Source organism: Prinia subflava, chromosome 3 (genome assembly GCF_021018805.1).
Source record: "Prinia subflava isolate CZ2003 ecotype Zambia chromosome 3, Cam_Psub_1.2, whole genome shotgun sequence".
In the NCBI taxonomy this organism is placed as follows: domain Eukaryota; kingdom Metazoa; phylum Chordata; class Aves; order Passeriformes; family Cisticolidae; genus Prinia; species Prinia subflava.
In genome coordinates, this window is record NC_086249.1 from 76701575 (window position 1) to 76716116 (window position 14542).

The 14542-nt window shown below is 38.4% G+C and overlaps 1 protein-coding gene across 4 annotated transcripts in view; it reads right to left on the reverse strand.

Moving 5' to 3' along the window:
- Nucleotides 1-1188: 1188 nt before the first annotated feature.
- Nucleotides 1189-14542, reverse strand: part of REV1 (REV1 DNA directed polymerase) — a 56925-nt gene continuing 43571 nt past the window's right edge. For all 4 annotated transcript variants that reach the window (XM_063392581.1, XM_063392582.1, XM_063392583.1 and 1 more), the window contains 9 exons: nucleotides 14016-14118; nucleotides 12346-12502; nucleotides 11774-11976; nucleotides 9774-10007; nucleotides 5643-5751; nucleotides 4402-4613; nucleotides 4086-4236; nucleotides 3139-3241; nucleotides 1189-1609 (listed from right to left, as the gene is read on the reverse strand). In XM_063392581.1, coding sequence (XP_063248651.1) covers nucleotides 1498-1609; nucleotides 3139-3241; nucleotides 4086-4236; nucleotides 4402-4613; nucleotides 5643-5751; nucleotides 9774-10007; nucleotides 11774-11976; nucleotides 12346-12502; nucleotides 14016-14118 — 1384 coding nt within the window. In that variant the 3' untranslated portion in view covers nucleotides 1189-1497. The remainder of the gene's footprint in view (nucleotides 1610-3138; nucleotides 3242-4085; nucleotides 4237-4401; nucleotides 4614-5642; nucleotides 5752-9773; nucleotides 10008-11773; nucleotides 11977-12345; nucleotides 12503-14015; nucleotides 14119-14542) is intronic.

Consider the following 14542-nt stretch of genomic DNA (forward strand, 5'->3'; position numbering starts at 1 on the left):
ACAGGACTTTGTTCCACTGGCCACCACGCGCAGGGCCTGCCTGCCCCCAGTTTTCAATAAACGTCTCTTTCTCCAGCCCGTCCCTGAGGATGGTACAGGAGATTTAACAAAAAGCCTTAGTGAAGTCAAGGGAAGTGCCATCTCCTCCCCTCCCTCATCCATCACCTGGCTGTAGAGGTTAGTACCTCTCCTGGTGCCACAACCCAAAGCTAAACCCTGCTGCCACTGCTGTGAGCTGTGCTGCAGACAGGGACGTGAGCACACAGCTGTCTCTGCCCCAGCTCCAGAGGCAGCTGCAGCTGCTCTCCCTGCAGCAGCTCCTGCCCTGCGCTGGGCGAGGTGCTTCCATCTAAGCTGGTGGTGCAAGTACTGCTCCAGGGTTAGCTCCAGCTTGCATTCCTGCTCTCAGTGCTATGCCCAGCATTATGGGGATACTTCTCACCTCCCCCGTGATTTCTTCAGAAGAGATTTTTCTTACCAGCTTGGTTTTTGTCAAGTTCTTCATGCTCCAGGTCCCTGAACAGCCTTGTTCAACATTCAAAGTATACCTGTGTGAGGCTGGTGCACACCTGCAAAAAGCAGACTCGCCCGAAACATGAACTGCAGGGATGCGAGCACACCCTCAAGCAAGGACACAGCGATGGGACGGTTCATTTTGTCTCTGCTGCTCCCTACAGCCTATTTTGGTTTGCTGCACAAAGGACATGGATGCCCCAGGCTGGGGAGAACGGTGGTGTTTTGCAGATGCCTCTCTCTTGAGTAGGAGCAATGCAGAGGGCAGATGCAGGCTTGACCAGTGCTCTGTGTTGGCCACTCCCCTCTCTTTACAGTGCTGCAGTGGGGGGACTTGCCTTCCTCCAGAAGCCCATGGGACACCCAAGGTCAGAGAGCACCCAGGCTGCAGCTGACCTCCTGTGTGCTTCAGGAGTGGCTGGGCCACCCGGGCTTTAATCTTTGAAGCATGAAACTGAAAATGAACTAATACTCCTCCCTCAGCCTAAAAATCTGTGATAAAGTTAGCAGAGAAGAAACAAAAAGTGGCCAGGTGCCTGTACAGCAGCAGCCTCCGTGTGTTGAGGCAGTGCCACGGTGTAGAACTTTGTGAAATGAATCAAAGCTGCACCTTTAGTAAAAGGGGTTCACTATATTCAAACTGAAGCATCACAAAATAGAATCAGTACAAAAATATACATACAGTTCTTTATTAAACAACTGTAAACACTTCACTGTAAAAATCCATAAAACTTTATAAACAAACATTTTGTAAATAGATTCTATACTACAATAAAAGAATTTTAACACAATTATTTACATGCAATACTGACAAATTTGGCACTTTCTGAAAAGAAATGTACAAAACACTTTGTTGTTTAAAAAGAAATTTGAAATTATAAAAACTCAGGGCATTACTATCATGCACTTTGCAAATACCTCACAAGCACTTATGGCACAGCTAGCAGAGAGCTCCAGGCTCTCATCAAGCTCTTTTCTACAAGTTCAGATAACTTTTAATGTGCTTCCGTAAGTTTGTTGTAAAACTACCTGAACATTGTCAAGAATGAAGTCAAATGCCATATTCCAAACTGATTCCACAGATGACTGCATTAACCTGAAGGGGAAAAGGAAGAAGAGGCTGAAAATTACCATTACAGAACCAGTCCTTTTTACAACCACTTTTGGTCTTCACATTGAAAAACAAGATCACAACAGTTCCCCACAAATGGGATTTTGATTCAGCCCTGGTAAAGCCCTCCCTCTCTACTTAAACACACCAAGCCTTAGGTAATGGCACGAATTCCTGATGGGAGCAGTGTCACAGCAGCTGGTGATGCTGGCAGCTGGCCCTGTGTGAGCCTGAGAAGTGGGGGTGACCCTCCCCCAGCTGCACACTGAACACCAGCAATGGCAAGCCCCTGAATCTTGATCTTTACTTCCTCATCCCAAGACAGAGATGCTATTTCTCCATTTCCAACACATGCCCAGTGTAATTGACACATTTACATAATAGTGTTTGGGGCACGATATTATTTTTTATACATTCATTTCTTATTTTTTATATTTATTGCTAAAACAAAAACCCACAGAGAACTATGAGTTCCCCCTATGATGTAAGTTGCTCTTACAATCAGCAGCTCCAAGAAGGGAATGAAGGAACTGCCCAAAGAAAACAAAGCAGCTCTGCACTCTCAGTCTCCCTTCCAGATCCCTGTATTGCAGGAGAGCAGAGGGTTCCTGCACTCAGAGCTTTGGAGGGTGTAACACCAGTATCAGATGAGCAAGTGGACCCTTTTCAGAGACACACTGCATCAGTGCAGATCCAGAACACAGGGGACATTCTGACAATTCTGGAGAGTTTTATAAAGAATTCACTATAAAGATTTCATAAAACAGTTCACTGCATTGTGTATTTTGCATTTTCTAAGGCCTAAAGATACCCCATAATACAAAAGCCCAGTGAACTTTCTATACTGCTGTAGTCTTTTTGGTATTGATTCATTTTGTGAAACATATTTTGCAGATCTGAGCCTCATGGTTAAGCTTTAGTTAATAAGCACGTCATAAATGGCTTAAAACCTCATAAACTCACGGGAAGAGTATTAGGAGCACAATAACAAAGTAACAGGAATGGGTTTAAAGGCTGGAGGTGTGACAGGATGTACATAGAGCAAGAGAATGACATCAGGTCTGAGATGCCAGGAAAAAAATGAACAAAAACAGGGTGAAGAAAAGGGACAATGCTGATAAAAACTACCACCTTTGCCTAGAAATTGTTGCCCAGAGAAGCTGTGGGTCCCCATCCCTGGAGGAGTTCAAGGCCAGGCTGGATGGAGCTCTGAGTAACCTGCTGCAGGGGCCGGTGTCCCTGCCCATGGCAGGGCATTGGGCCTGGCTGATCTCTAGGGTCCCTTTCAACCCAAACCATTCTGTCATTCTAGGAAATACTGTTAAATACTACTCTTAGTTTTTCACAAATTACCTATTTTAACATTCCAACTCCTTCCCTCAACCTCAGTTTTTAAGCTTAAAAACACTCATCAGTGCAATGTCTAATGTGTTAATGGGCTCACAATGCAGCATCTAGTGTATAAATTCTAATAAAAATAGTCTTAAGTTCACAAATACTAGCAATTAAATTACCTTTTCATGTACTTAACAACCAGATCTAACTTTTCCAAGTCTTTTTCTTCTATTAGATCAGTACAGTATTTCACAACCTGTAGAATGTCTTCTTCCATAGGATCTGTAATAAAAAAAATTAAAAGTGAGTTCTCTAGGGATACTTAGAATATAATCACAGAATATTGGGAATACAATAGAAAGAAATTCTGCAGTGTCAACATATCAGGGGCCAAGATGACAATTCTCACAAACGTTCCTGACATCAGAAGCTGTGCACATAACAGGACTGCAGGGTCCTGAAACACCTGTCTTGTAGGCCTCTTCTTTTTTTTTTTCAGTAAGAACAGCTGACAGCAAAGGTAGCAGTAACCAAAGGGGAAGGAACTGGGATTTAGAATGCAATGGCTGTTTTGAAACTCTTAGGAGGATAATAATGTCCAGGGTAGGAAGGTCAAATTTCCCAAGGTTTTAAGGAATTGCTATTTGTTTGACCTAATTCAAATCACAATTTAGCAAGAGTGTCACAGTTGCACAGTCTTTTTTTATCTAGGGCTCTTTACAGCATTTATTTTGACAAAAACTCAAACCCTGCACTCCTTTGCCTCTGAGATCTTCATGGAAGAAAATTAATTCCCTTTCAAGAGCCTTCCTCTTAGTGGTTGCAATATGTTGGAAAACCACAGTAAGCCTCAGACACAAGTAACATCAAGGCAAAGGACAATGGCCAGACACATGGCTTGAAGAGGGAGCGTGTTAAGTTTCATGATGTTAAGCAAGACACAGGATTTGGCAAAGCCACAGAGTGACACCTGGTAGCAAGAATCAAGACTGCCAAGGCAGTAAGGCCTCAAGAGTACTGCGATAAATAAGCAGCAAAAGGAAGAGTGAAGGAAAAAGGAAGTACCAAAAGCCTATTCCAAGCAGTCTTTGTGATGCACTGCAAGATGCCCCAGTGTGACACCCACCTGAGATGGTCGTGATCCACTCTTTCAGCAGCGTCTTCACATCGCTGAACTCCACGGCTCCCGCCAGGTTTGGGGCTGGCGGCCGGACCGGGCCCGGCTGCAGCGGAGCTGACGGGCCCGAAGAACCCGAGGTGGATGGAACTGCTTCTGCCTGCTCAAACACAGAAGGGCAGAGAGCTCAGTCTGACAGATACAGAACACCAAACACACACAGAGATAAGCGTCAGCGAAGAATCCAGTAAAGAAAAGCAGCAACATGAACTCAGGCTAAAGAAGCAGACACAGCTTTACCAAAGGCTGTTTGTGTTAAAAGTACCTGAGCAGCTGTTCCTTCTTGTTTCAAGAAGCCATCTATTAGCTTCTGTGGGCTCCCAGATGTAGCTGGTATGTTTTTTGCAGGACTACCAATAAGTTTGTTTTTCAAAGGGCTCTGAATCTTTTTCATAGGACTGACTGGATTTTTTTTCCGTATTTTTTTCTTATTTTTCATGGTTGTATGCTTCAGGTGTAGTACAGGATTTTTTGACACTGAAAAACACAGGAATAGTCAGTGGTTGATACATTTGAAATTTAATATTTTTCCATTGAAAGGGGGACTCTATCTCCCACAGCAATCTAATGATCACTTGGGAAAACACAGCCTAGATAAAGCAACCTTAACACACACACTATTCCAGACCCTTGCAAGTTTTTAGGTATTTGAAAAGCACTGTTAGACTTTCAGTGCATGCAGAGGATGCTCAGCTATTCATAAGCTTTTTAATGTGAGCATTTCAGTACTTGAATGTAATCAGCTGGTGAAATCTGAATCTACTGGACAGATTGCCTCACCTCAGTCAGAGCAGTGTCCCACCAGTGTTACCAGCAAAGCCGGCAGTGCAAAGCCCCCACAATGCTTTTATCACAGCTCATGAAGGAAATCACTCTCATTCCATCATTCTACCATGTCTGCACTGGCTATGAAACCAGGGTGTGATTATAATTACAATGTAGTGTTTAAGTGGCAATCAAGCCAATAGCAGTTACAACCTATTTTTATGACAAAGCATGTTCACAGGGAATTAGTCTTATTTCTTTCAACTGATTACAAAAGGAGACCTGGATGATCAGCTCAGAGTAAACCCAGCTGACTATCAGACATACAGTGAGATGCTGTATCTTTCTCAAAGCCCTGCCAGTGCTGTGGGTTTCAGGGAACCATGAGAATGTTTCCTCAAGGAGTTTAACTTAAAAAGGTGCAATATTTTAAATCCCAAGACACATCAAGTTTGGACTCCATTTGGCAGACATATGGATGTGGGTAAGTTTAGTGCCACAATCCCCATGATGTGAATTAATTACCCATTTGAGTGAAGCTGGGCACCTGTTTGCATACTGGAACCACAGCTGGTTCTAACTGACAGTCTGTCAGAAATAAACACAGAAATTCAACTGAACACAGCATCTTCAGAGAAGCTCTGGTTGTATTTTCCAGTTTGGTACTTAGGGTTGCACAGCTGTTTGGATAGCAAACAACTCCTGTACTAGAAGCTACACAGCACAACTGCACATCCTCACCTGAAGTGTTAGCAGGCTGCTGCTCTGATTGCTTCTGCCTTTGGTCATAGGCATCTTTCAGCTCTGCTTGCAACTCAGCAGGTAGTGCAGCAAAAACCTCGGGGTCCACCTGAACAGTAACAAAAGATTAATTTTATTATTTAAGCAGTGAGCAGCACCATTTGCTTCCTTCTAGGTCACTCACATGAGAAAGGTATTTACATTTTATGCCAAGCAAAAATAAAGGAGATATAACTGAAACACTGTAAAATACATGGTACATTTTCTCTGTATATTTTAGTTTGTAAAACCAACAAAAATGTACATTTAATACTACTCTAATTATTTATTAAAATTACTATTATGAGCATATAACCCTTTACTCACCTACTGGCACCCAGTACAGCTGCATTAAGAGCAGGACTAAGCCTAACACAGAGAGCACTCCCTTCAAATTTCAAAACAAACATTGTGACTTCCAGACTTTCGTTCTTCCTTTTCTTTTGATACTTCTATTTCCTGCAAGCTGCTATATAACTCAGAATATTCTTGGAAATGGTGTCAGTTCTTTGAGGACAGGAAAAGCCAAGTCCAGCTATGTCATATTTTGAACTAGCACAAAAGGGTTTAATCTCTTTCTCCTTCAGCTGTCCACCACTTGCCTGACTGATAAAAGCACAGTCCCTTGCAACTGTCCCAGGGGCGTGGATTCTAGACAGGAAATAATTTGATGTCAATTGCCAGACATACTTATATGGACAAAATAAAATTTCTTGTATTATCAGTTATTTTTTCTCTTTGTGTGTCTGAAGTAGTGTATCAGTGACAGACTCATCTTGTATTTGGAATTTCCCATTATAACTGGACAGTGTTTTCAGCTCATAATCTTCAAGATCTAATTCAAAAAAGCAAACCTATCATTTACTGGATTAAATCTGCCAGTGGGAGAGTGCCTTTCATTTCACTGGTAAAATTCAGAGATGAGCACAACAACAAAAAATTAGTCAAAACTACAATTACTGTTCTAATAGCACAACACAATTTCTATCATAATCTGAGATACTGTATTTATTACATGTCAATCTGCAAATGTATTAAAATTTATCTCTTATTTTCAATAGAGATTTCATTTTCTTAAACCAAAACATGTATGCTATGACAGGGAGGCAGAGTGTGCTATTCACACAGATAATGTCTAAAAAATACAGACAATAAACATCAGAATGTGCTCTTACAGGTTAAAATTCATCAATTTAGCACAAGTTTGTTCCTTTTTCAGAACTCCATGAGTCAACACAAGTTTTTTACCACACAGAATATGCACTAATTGAGGGAGGAAACAGGAACAGCTCTGACCTCAATTCCCATATACACTGCACAGAACAAAGCACTATAGTGGAATGCAGCCAATTACATCACAGGTGTAAGTTATCTTTTTAAATACAAATTTCACTTAATAAAACTTTTTTAAAAAGGTTAGTGTTCTCTGTAAAGCGTTTGAGAATCAAGGATTTGGAATGCTCTGAATTGACACTGTTTTTTGTGTACACCACTTAATTCATGCAGAAATAATGCAGTACATGAACTGGATGCATTTTTGTTATTCCCCCATCACTGCTCTCTCAGAGTGTAACATGGAAAAATTCAATTAGAGGAGCCATCAACTGAATTCACATGAATTCTCCAATGTAACTGGAGTGTCAGGTAACTGTACCATGTCCTAACACTGTGATACAGGTACCTGGAAGTTTTCATGTTATGGAGAACCTTGGTTTTGTGAAGTCATGGATGACCTCAGCACACAGCTATCAGTATTTCTGATGTGCTTATATCAATTTCCTTAGGAGGAATCTCTACCACATGAAGAAACTGTCAGAATGAGATGAAAACTAGCCACCACTAATTATTACAAACGTCATTAATTTCTAGGCATCTGTAATCTTCATTTTAGCATCCTACACTTCTGCAGATCCAGGCTACAGAGATACACAGCTATTCTAAATTTAAAGATTACTTTAGAAACTGATGGAAAGGAATGCAGCCCATCTCGATTCCTTTCACAGGAGAACTTTACCTAACAAAGGAAAATTTCCATGTTTTCTAATGAATAAATCACTATCAGCCAAGCAGCTTTGCATCTGATCATAAAAACTCAGCTCAGACAAAAGGAATGAAGAGCTGAAAAACAAACCTTATTAAGCCTTAAAAAGATGGCAGGGCATAATTTACATCTGATGCAGATAAAGTACTCATTTTGGAGTGGCTGGCAGTATTTCTATACCTGAAACCCATTACTACTCATTTCACTGCTTCTTGGGCCACAAAGTAGATTTAAATGTTTGTGTGCAGTCATAGCACATACACTACCACAAACACTTTAGGAGAAAAAATGTGTCACACTATATTTAGCATAAGACAGTATTTTTGAATTAAGTTCATCTTTGATTTTAACACAGAAAAAAAGTCCTCCTGTATTAATGAACTGGGTCTAGCTTTTTTTTTCCCACCAAGCCTACAGGAAGCTTTTCAACCATTCTACTCTACGTATTAAACTTGGACCTAACTCAGAAAATGAAAATTGTAAATATTAGTTCTCAATAAAGAAAGCTGAATGGCTTTCAGGAGAAAATCGGAGTATGAGCATAAGGAATCTCAAACAGATAGTATGGCTATTCTTGACAAATAAATAGGAAGTACTCAATTCTTCTTGAAATACATCTTCAAACAAAAAGGCTGCTCTACTAAGTTTCATTTTTCAATCAAGTGACTGGTTCACAAAATATATTAGTAGATAGAGACAGAAAAAACAGTGCAAAAAACTAGGTCCTTTTAAGAAAACTTCAGAAAGTAGTGCTGTTTTGAAAAATAATAATCAATTCTTGACTACCTAATTATTAGACAGATAAAGCATAAACAAACTAAAAGGAATTTTTATAGTAAGCCTCATGCAGTTACCCTGAAGAACACTACTGAGTGGCAAGCCAAGTGTGGAGGGGTGTAGTACAGAGCACAGCCTAACTTAACACACATCTTGCTTATGGACAGACATAACTACAAAATTTAAAACAGCTGGGCAGAGAACTCAGATGTTATTTGCACACCAATTCATAGGGGAAAGCAAACCTTGCAGTTCAGGAATAAAAACTGATACAACTGGTTCTGAACCAATGAACTTGAATAAAGGTGAGAAATTTTTAGTAAAACAATAGACTATACATTTTTTAAAATAACAATTATGCATTAACTATTTAGTGGAACTTCTACATTATTTTCTCTGGATTTTTTGTCAGTTAAGCAACATTATGGATTAGAAACAGCAACAAATCTGTAAGTGGGATTAAGCAATATTACCTCATTTGAGAACAGCAAAGGTGCAAATGAAGCAGAAAAATAAAAACACTGCTCCATTTAAAATGATGCAATGCAAGATAGTGTATCTCTGGGTAACCCAATCTTTTTTTTTTTTTTTTTTTTTTTTTTTTTTTTTTTTTTTTTTTTTTTTTTTTACACTACATTTTTCTGCATCTTCTTGGACTGAAGAGTGGAATAACATTAGAAGCATCCTTACTGCTCCCTGCTGCCCTTTCAGGTCCCTATTTTGACAAACATCTTTGTTCTTTTCTCATCCTGGACATGCCATGTATGATTCCATTTAAAAATTATGGAGATATGCACAACCTCTAGCCATGACTGCCCTTCTCTCAGGAACGGGATACAAACAACCACATCTACAGAAGAAGCTAGCAGAGGTTGGCTTTACCCCATCAGAACACACACTTATAGTCTCCTGTGACATAGCTAAGCAGATTTTAGGACTGCTTTAGACTTATGATTCAGTGTAACTCAGCTGCAGTGCAGAAAAAGGCTATTTACAGACTAGAGTGCAAAGCAGACCGTATATGAGGGGGTTTTAGATTAAACAACAGTAAAAACATAGGTATAGGCAGACTGATGACTATAATCTCAATAAATATTACCATACTATGTTTCTGACAGCAATGCAACATTTAAAAACAGAATTTTAAAAGACATTAAAGGACCATGAATGACTATGGGAAGTCACAGGTTCCAGTTAATGCTGTCTCAAGACAGAGCTTTTAACTTCCTACAGATGAAAACTAATTGTTTATTGATACCATGCAAACACCCTACCTGTGAGAAAGCTGGCAAGGCTATTACATTGATTCCCATATTGGTATTTGGTTCTTGGAGCTCTGGTATTTGTAGAAGCACTGTTCCAACTGGCTGTGACAGGAGTGCAGTGTTACATCCATTTATTGGCTCTTTCTTGCTCTCTCCGTAGCTCTCTCCTTGCTGAATGGTGCAGATTTGCTCCACTTGTTCTCGGAGATCAGGTGGCAGAGCTTCTAGCACAGACTTATCTAGCTACAAGTATATAAAAGCTTTTAGATTTTTCTAAGGAATAGGTAACAGGGTTGTTTTAGTCAAAACATTAGTTATACAGTTCCTGAATTTTACAAAACCTGCTACATGTTACCCTGTGCATGCAGACATCCTTGGGAACCTGAGAGTTACTACCCTGCAGCAAAATATCATTTAAGACTAAGCAGCTCAGTAAATACGAAAGCTCAATTTTATCTTTTCACAATGATCAGTCTTTTTACCGAAAACCATAGACAGGATTGCCTCTACAGCTACTTAATGAGAAAGAACCCCAAATTTGGAGTTCAATGCAGGCAACAGGTTGATATGAATACTAAATTGGTGTCTGGCACAAAGCTGTAAGCGACTTATTTCTTTCTTTATGCAGTTCTAGGGTGCATGTTACTGATTTACTTTACTGGTATCACATATGTTTGCATACTGTCAGACTTGGATGATGAAATAAGCTTCTACTTACTATCAATTATTCACTTGAAACAACTGAGATAACCCCTCAGTGCCCAGAAGTTGCTGTGTACAATGACAGCTGCACAACTGACTGAATTAATACAACTGACAAGCAGATGTACAGCATCATTTTTCTCACAAGTAATATTTGAATAAAACTATGTAGAGAAATGCCAACATTTGCCTCTAAATTCTGCTGAATAAGACTTCATAACTGTGTTAGAATAGTTTATCTTTCACCTTTAAGAAGAAAATTTGGAGCTTATGACCAGACTTATATAGGAGAACCCCAAATATCTATGAAAATCTACTTGGCTTGGTAAATGAGAGGTTTTGATGAAAGCTGTCTGTATTGTTAATCAATTCAGTAATTCTGCCATGTTCCATTTGTATTCACTTATTCCAAATTTGCTGTATATATAACTCTATAATAATTTCCTGGGAATCCTGAGTGTAAAGTATCTTGCTGTTACCTTCCTAGTACATTATACAAACAGCAGTGTAGCACTTACTCTCACCACTCCCTCCCAGCCCTGAATTTTTTATTACATTTATTATAATAAGGTTAAAAGCAGAAAGAAAGATATTGTGCATAAGGCCACCAAAGGTTTAGGAACTCTACTGAACAGCTGGTGCATTTTTCACTTGTTTAAACACATTCCTCCTATGGCAGCATCTGAGCAAACAGAGCTTCGCATTGTTCAGTCAAGTTACTTTTAGATCCTGAGCTGGTTTGGATCTTGCATTATGGGAACAAGTTTCCTGCCAAAAGCATAATTTGCTTCTTAAAATGGATAAATATTTGAGAAAGCTGTTAAAAAAATCAGAAATACTTTTACAGATTTAAATTACAGACATTTAAATGATACACTTTTACAGAAGAGCAAGTAAATCTGCTTATACCTAGAATACCTGCAGTATTCTGTGCAGCTGTTTCACAGCAGACCCTTCTAACAGAGTCTATTTTAACAGCATGTGGGGTGGAAATAATGAAGGCTGTCCCTTTGTTAAAACACACCTACAAAAACCCCCACGTCCCATAGAAATATTTTACTTAAATATGCCCTCTTCTCATCTAAATAGCGCTATCCTGTACAGATGTTAAGTGTGCATCCTAACTTCAACATTATTTGTTTTATGAAAGCAAAATATTTTTTCATCAATAACAGTTACTTACTGCACACTGTACTTTACTAGAACTCTTTTTATTTAAAAAGAGCTCCTTTTTGGTCTATCCAAATAAGACAGACCATCCCAAGTTATTACAATATACTGCAGATGTTTCACATTCTCAGGTTTACCTGGGAAGGAGATGGAACTTCAATACTCAAATTGAGCCTGGATTTGACACTGACAGGAGAATGCACACCATTCCACTTGACAGCAGACTCTGTGTTGTTGGCATTAGAATTGAGACCAGGTGTGACATTGGTACCACGGGATGGAAGGAAAGTGCAAGTTCTTGAATTAGAAGATATTTCAAGGTCCATAGCAGCCACAAATACTATACATATGGAAACAAAATACAGAGTGATCATCTAAGAGTTAAAAATACTCTGAAGATTCAAGACACAGTAAAAGGTAATTTCTAGCATTATTTGAAGAGTTTATGCAATCTATAGTACAATCATAGCACTTTTTATTTCAAAATATCCTCTGTAACTATTAACTAAAACAAAAAAAATTTGGACTAATCCTATACAAAGTTTTATTAGTAGCATTTTCACTTGCAGCAGCAAACCCCACTCTCAGAAATTTTATGCTGCATAATTTATACTGGTATAATATTGAATAAATATTCCAAAAGGTGATCTATGTTAGGGTCCTTCAGAACTGATCATGATCACACATGCCACATACAAAACTTACTGACCTTCCTTATGTTCTTCTTCTGAGTGCTTTTTTGCTTTCTGAACATGAAAAAGATCAATAACTGAATGTGATCCACCAGGTAAATGTCCAGATTGTACTGTTGAGAGGGCTGAAGTTGTTTTACTGATGGGAACTAGCTGCTGTACCTGAATTCCAACCTAAATCCAAAACATAAATGCATTCATTTAATGAAGTTTGAAATAAATAAAATAAATTTTAAAAATCTGTAATTATATCATACCAACATTACCTTCTTTGGAATTGGCTGCCTGTTGTGGGTAGGGGAGAGGACAAATAAAAATATACCAAAATACACATAAATGGTCACTAAAAACATCCCAAACAAATCCCAAGATTACCCACCATAATCCAACAACTAAGAAATTACAAAGGTACTACCATCTAAACTTCTCTAATATCAAAAAGTGCTGTCAACAGGATCATGAAGCAATGTGTTTTTTATGAAATTTCTTAGACACTAACAAATACAGAAATACTGACAAGAATGTGGCTACTATTAAATCTGCCTATCTAGCAATGCTTTTCCCCAAGGATAAATTATACTAAATCCATCACTTCAGTCTACAAATAAGAAAAAAAGACTATAGATTCATTTGTAAATTCTGTCTTTGCAAAGTCTCAATGGATGAAAGCACTTTGGTAGAAATAGTCTTCTTTAGATGAGGTGTTCTTCATTTTACAAGACAGCCTAGGTTTTCATTTAACCTTTGAATACCAAATCAGCAGGGGTTCAAAAAGTGTGTCTAATTAAGAATGCACTGGTGCACTGCGTTAGTTTATTGCCAATCCTCCATAGTTTCAAAGAAAAAAACCTGACACTTAGAAAAAGTTGTATATGGGACTCAGAAAGCATGAAGGAGCTAGTGTATGTATTTCCACCAAGTTTCTTCTATAATTACATAGTAAGGATTTTGTTTATTAACACGTTCTTAGTTGCAACAATGGGATATGAGATTTAAATTAAATAGTTCTTTAACTCCAAGCCAGGGAGCTGACTTTGCAAGGCAACATTGTGAATCAAAACCCTACTTCTATATTCAGATGATGAATAAATGCAGGTTTGTTTTAGAAATCCTCTGTGTTCTATTGTAACAAACCCCTGATGTCAAAATAGCAGAATTGTGGGGTCTCATTGCTATGACAAAACCACTGAGATGAGCAGGAGCTCTATAACAGACCATGAATCAACAGAGCCAGAAAATCACCTTCAAACAAAGGCCAAAACATGGGCTGGTAACTTTTCTTGCTCTAAGACCTGCAGTCTAGAGCAAAAGCTCCTTTCATCTCTAAACGATTATGTATTAGTTTGTATTAGTTACATAATTAATGTATGGCAAAAGTCTACAGAAAATTCTAAGACACAATAAAATTTACACATGCTGACAGAACTTTAGAAGATAGTCTTACTTCGTTACCTCTGCCTGTTTTAAGTTGTGCGTTAATTTGTAATACAAAAAAATTGATTTTTTTTACATTTTTTCAAAGGTTACAAAACATAATACAATTGCATACACTAATTTACAAAGGCTTTGTATTACCTACACTTTGGCTTGAGTTTGGTTATCATCTACCAAAGGGAACTGAAAATCCACAAAAGACAACAAAACAGGTTGATAAAGACAATAAATTTCAGTTTTCCCATTAACTCACCCCTCGCATATCCGATATGTTCAGTTTCATTGTGTGAAACATGTTCAGAGTTTCCTTCCCAATTACTTTTGCACTGTCTGTTGCATGGTCTAGAGTCACAGTCCTAAAAAGAATAAACAAGTATGGTTAAAAAGAAATTTTCACAAATCCAAAAGACAAAAAATCTGTATTTGTTCCAGAGAGGACCTGAAAGAAAGAACATAATTTCTTGGCGTATAGAAACTGAACATTTTTTATTTGTTCTGTGGTTTCTTTTTAAAGGTATTTAAAACATTTAAAGCATGATCTACAGAAAAAGTAAGAAAAGCACAATACTTCCTAACTGAACATTCTCAGTGTGCAGTCCAAACATTAAAAGGTCAAATTTAGTATATATATATATATAAAGTTCCACAAGTTTACAGTTTGCACAAAAAACTACACTCCTGCATTTTTGTCTTTCATTCAAGCTTGGTTCACAGAAAGTTTGCTCAGTATTGTGTCATTTGTCAATTGTCAAATGTTACAGCAAGAGTTTCAAAAGGAAC